At 46.2% G+C, this 5,019-nt stretch overlaps 1 protein-coding gene across 11 annotated transcripts in view; it reads left to right on the top strand.

Annotated features, from left to right (window-relative positions):
* GSTCD (glutathione S-transferase C-terminal domain containing) overlaps positions 1-1,976 on the top strand; it is a 54,095-nt gene extending 52,119 nt beyond the window's left edge. For all 11 annotated transcript variants that reach the window (XR_015050650.1, XM_085851788.1, XM_085851794.1 and 8 more), the window contains one exon: positions 1-1,976. This exon is cut by the window's left edge and continues 100 nt beyond it. Coding sequence is in view for 7 of the 11 variants with exons in the window: in XM_085851788.1 (XP_085707914.1) it covers positions 1-100 (100 nt within the window). In the remaining 4 variants the exon portion in view is untranslated.
* The last annotated feature ends 3,043 nt before the right edge of the window (positions 1,977-5,019 follow it).

The following is a 5,019-nucleotide window of genomic DNA, read 5'->3' as shown; positions in this document are numbered from 1 at the left end:
CTCACCCAAGAACAACCTCATTCTTGGTCTTCCGCCAACGTGGCCAGCCCCACCATGGAATGGCTGTTCTCGGATTGTCGATGGTGCTTTTTCAACCTGAAATCCCTCGACTTGGTGGCGATCAGTGATTAAATTGTGTGTGAAGGGGTTTCAAAAAGGTGTTTTAACATTATACAGTAGTCTTAAGACACTGTCACGGTTATTTTTTAAATTTCTTAACACTTTCACGTCTGAGGCTCCATTAACGCAGTACGCCTCAGCGTCGGGACGTTACGTCCCGGGAAATGTCCAAATGGTCTCGTACTGCACTGCGTTCAGTTATTTTATCTTAAGGTTACCGTATCCCAAGGATCATTCAATGTGAACCAAAATTGATGGCACACACAGATGACTCGAATACGTTTTCTTACCTTTTAAAGGGTTTATTTTGTATTGAATATGGGGGGGGGGGGAAAGGTGCACAAGACAAGCAGTTCAGAACAAACCTCTTCAGGACCAATAAAAATATATCCATTGGCACATCCGGCTCCACAGCACACTGCACCGCCATAGCTGGCACACACTGCCCAGAGAGGTTGTGATGGGTTTAGCACACGTGTGACATGCTGTTTGTGACGGGAAGTTCTCACCTGGCTCTGCCCACAAATGAGGTGTTTACACATTTAATATTCCTGACTATCTTGTCTATAAATTGCATACGGTGCCTCCTGTGAAAATTAATAAAAGAGCATGTGGACTCGGCTGAAATTGAATCTTGTGGGTGAGAAAAGCAGGCTGTCGTGCCATGCTATCGATGTACAATTTCATTCTCATTGGCAATTTTCAAGAGATAACATGCTTGAACATAAAATAATGTTGAACCATTTTGATGAATCTTGACTGATGCAAGTTTAGAAAAACAGTAACAAAAATCTACTGCTACGACTACTACTATCTGTAAATCAAGATAATTATGATGCCAATCATCACCACGTCTGAGATGGTGCCGTGAAGCAAGTTAGTTACTTCATGGCGGTGAGCCCTGAGGTGGCTGAAGAGGCCCACCCTTGAAAGACATCTGACCGCTAACCTCACACTCCCAAGTTGGTTCTGGAGTACTGGGGTTGCTGCGGTGGTGGCGCTTGACCTCCCGCCGCTCTTTGTATCGACAAAAGCGGTCCACTTCAAAGCCACGGACCCCACTTTTACAAGTAGCACACCGCGTACTGCGATCTTTGACCATCAGCTGGTGGAGATCTTGCACTTTATAAGATGGTTCTTCAGGGTATCCTTGTATCTCTTGTACTGGCCTGCTTACCTTTGTCTGTCACACAGCTACCAAAAACTTGTTTTGGTAATTTGTCTTTCAACATGCGCATTGTGAGACCAGTCCATCTCAGCTGTGCAGCCACGAGCATTCACTCAATGCTGAAACAGCCCGACATGCTCAGGATATCGATGTTGGTGATATGGTACTGTCACTTACTTGTCAGGATAGTCCTCAGTGTTTCTTGGTGAAACTGCTCAAGCTGCTTAATATGCCTACAGTAGGCGGTGCATGTCTTACAACTGTAAAGGAGTGATGGAAGGACAACGACCTTGTAAACAGTGACCTTGGTAGCAACAGTAAGGTTCCAGTTGTCAAATACTCGAGCCTTGAGATGCCCAATGGCTGAGCTGGGAGCTTGAATCCAATGATTTTTTTTCTGTGCAGTGTGGTGGAAATTTACATAAAAGAGAAAACGCTTTATGCATAATCTTCTCAATTGTTTATTGTATAAGCACATGTGTGGAGAGAAAGGCTTGTCACAAGTGTACAAGCAGATCTCTGATTGAGAAAGGATACATGATCTTTTATATGATTGGAAATAGGGAGGGATCAAAGGGTACTGGTTAATCAATACCAGACTACAAGAAAGCTTTGTTAAACAAAAGGTCTTTCAAAGCAAAGAGAAAAACAATTCTGGACATAATAAAACATGTGAGTAACAAGATAACGCAGTGAAGGAATGCGTGCCTTGCTACAGTGTGCAACACGATGAGAAGTCCAGAGACCCAACAGTCAGATGAGACTCCTGTTTTACAATCTAAATAAGATATAACTTTGAAATCCAATGAGAAGGCTGAGTAAATGAGACTTGTGTTCATACAAACTTTGCAGCACAATGAGAAGGTAGACATAATGAGACTCGTGTTTACACAAACTAGGTAAGGCCTGCAGCAGTTGCCTGAACTCAAGGTTCAATTAGACATATCTGCCTAAACATTTAAACATTATTTATTAAATCTCCCTGGCATAGTAAATTTTAACTCTATCGTTAATATTTTATTTTATTTTCCACAGCAGGCGACCTCGAAACGGCTGATGAAGTATCTCTGTCTTCAGGATACTGATAGTCAGACCAAAACGCAATATTGCATTCGCAAAATGATCCACAATCTTCTGAAGGTCCACAACAGAGTTGTCACCAGGACACCACAATGTCACCAGGATGCAATCAGCATACAGAAGCTCCTCAATGAGAGCTATTTTTTATTTTTGAGGAGGCTTGTAACTTGTGCTGATTAAAAAGATTGCCGTTGGTGTGGATACGAATGTGCACTAATTCTGAGAGATCATAGATCGTGATTTTTTTTGTACACACTGTCGAGGCTCTCATGGAGAGCTAACACAGAATGTACAACAGGGGGAGCAAGAGACAAGAGGGGTGGGAGAGGGAAGGAAAAAAACAGTGGGGAACAGAGACATTAGGAGATCTGTGGAAGGGAGAGGGATGGGGTGGGGTGCACAGGGTAAACAAGATGGACACTACAGGGACTTTCAGGAAGGAAAGCAGGGAATTTGAAGGAGGTGGGTTTGGGGTGGATTGACGGGGGTAGAAAAGATCGAGGTTTTGGATGGGGGAAGATAGGTGGTGGTGAGCAGCTGTTTTGAAGACCTGGAGGGAAGAGTGGGATTGAAGAGAGTGAGGGAGTTTGTTGCAGAGGTGGGGAAAAATAGGAATGACAGAGTGAAGGTGAGCAGAGATTCGTGATTTTGGTAGTTTCACCAGAAGTGGGTTGCTGGCGGACCTTGAGCACCCTGCGGAAAAGTGGGGGGGACATAACTCACACAGAGCAGGGGGGGGGCGAGGCCAGAGAGGAGACAGTAGCATACAGACAGACCACCGACCTGCCTGTAGTAAGAGTGAAAGACCCAAAGACTCGGCCTCATCGTGCGAGATACCAATGATCATAAATGCCTTGGTTTCCACAGCGTGAAGCCTAGAAAGGTGAGAGGTGGGAGAACCAGCTCAGAGGGGAGATCAGTACTCCATCAAGCCACGGACGAAAGCATTGTTTGTGGTCAGGAGCTCAGGTATGCCAAGGAAGGACTTTGCATGACGGAGGATGCCCAGTCGGTGACTGGCTTTGGAGGCCAGCTTGGAAATGAGGTTTTCCCAGAAAAGATCATGGCAGATCGTGAAACCCAGAAGCTTGAATGTAAGGACTTCTTCAAGACAAGAGGATTGTTGAGAAAGTCGATGGGAGGGTGGGGGGGAGGTTCCAGATGGTCCTTTCGGAGAGACATAGTGAGAGTGTGAGATTTGTCAGGATTGAAAGACATGTTTCATGTGTTGGACCAGTTTGTGATTTTATCCAGATCTGCAAAGAGTGAAGAAGCTGTTGCTTGCCGATCTGAGGGATGACAGATGGTATGGCAGAGGGTGGAGTCATCAGCGAAGAGATAAAGAGAATTTTCCAGAGAGTCAGAGAGATCATTAATGAAAACCAGAAAAAGAACAGGGCCCAGAACACTGTCTTGAGGAACTCCAGTCTGGACAGGAAGAAGGGATGAGAGAACTCTATTAAGGGCTACACGTTGGCTGCGACAGGAGAGGAAGTGGGTGAGCCATGAGTAGAGATGTCCTTCGATACCATAGCAAGAGAGTTTGGTCAGCAGGGCAGTGTGCCAGACCGTATCAAAAGCACGCGATGTGTCGAGGGATATGGCTCTGATTTCATGTCTGGCATTGAGGATCTCCATCCATTGTTGGGAGAGCACTGTGCATTCTTGGCAGTTGGCACTGTGCATTCGGACAAGTAACGTTCTCCTGGCATCCGCCAAACCCAGATTCGTCCGTCAGACTGCCAGATGGTGAAGCGTGATTCGTCACTCCAGAGAACGTGTTTCCACTGCTCCAGAGTCCGATGGCGGTGAGCTTTACACCACTCGAGCCTACGCTTGGCATTGTGCATGGTGAACTTAGCCTTGTGTGTGGCTGCTCGGCCAGGGAAACCAATTTCATGAAGCTCTCTACGAACAGTGCTTGTGCTGACGTTGCTTCCAGAGTTAGTTTGGAACTCGGTAGTGAGTGTTGCAATCGATGACAGACGATTTTTCCACACGACGTGCTTCATCACTCGGCAGTCCCGTTCTATGAACTTGTGTGGCCTACCACTTCACGTCTGAACTGTTGTTGCTCTGATACGTTTCCACTTCACAATAACAGCGCTTACAGTTGACCGGGACTACTCTAGCAGAGCAGAAATTTGACGAATTGACTTGTTGGAAAGATGGTATCCTATGGCTGTGCGACGTTTAAAGTCACTGATTTCTTCAGTATAGCCCATTCTTCTACCAATGTTTGTCTATGGAGATTGCATGGCTGTGTGCTTGATTTTATACACCTGTCAGCAATGGGTGTGGCTGAAATAGCCAAATCCACTCATTAGAAGGGGTGTCCGCATACTTTTAGCCACGTCGTGTAGCTTGGGGGAGGGAGGGCAGAGAGGGGACAGAATTGAGATTGAAGGGTTTAAGGATTTTGAGGGGGTGGGGGTGGGGAATTGTGGACATTGCATTGGAAGGGGGTTTGAGGATTTAAAGAAAGGGGGAGGGGAGCGCAGAGTTTGGTTTTGGTGGTAGTGGGGGGGGCAGCGATAGGAGAGAGGTGGGATGGGGTTTGACAACTTGGGATTGTGTGTACGTGGGGGAGGGGGAGCAGCACTAACACTCTGTGCAGAGTATGGTCCCAATGGATGGGATGGATTTGTGGG

Source organism: Eptatretus burgeri, chromosome 13, assembly GCF_056783735.1.
Source record: "Eptatretus burgeri isolate ZD-2024b chromosome 13, Ebu_testis_v1, whole genome shotgun sequence".
Lineage (NCBI taxonomy): Eukaryota > Metazoa > Chordata > Myxini > Myxiniformes > Myxinidae > Eptatretus > Eptatretus burgeri.
Note: the sequence above shows the minus strand (reverse complement) of the source record. Positions and strands in the feature narration are given on the sequence as shown.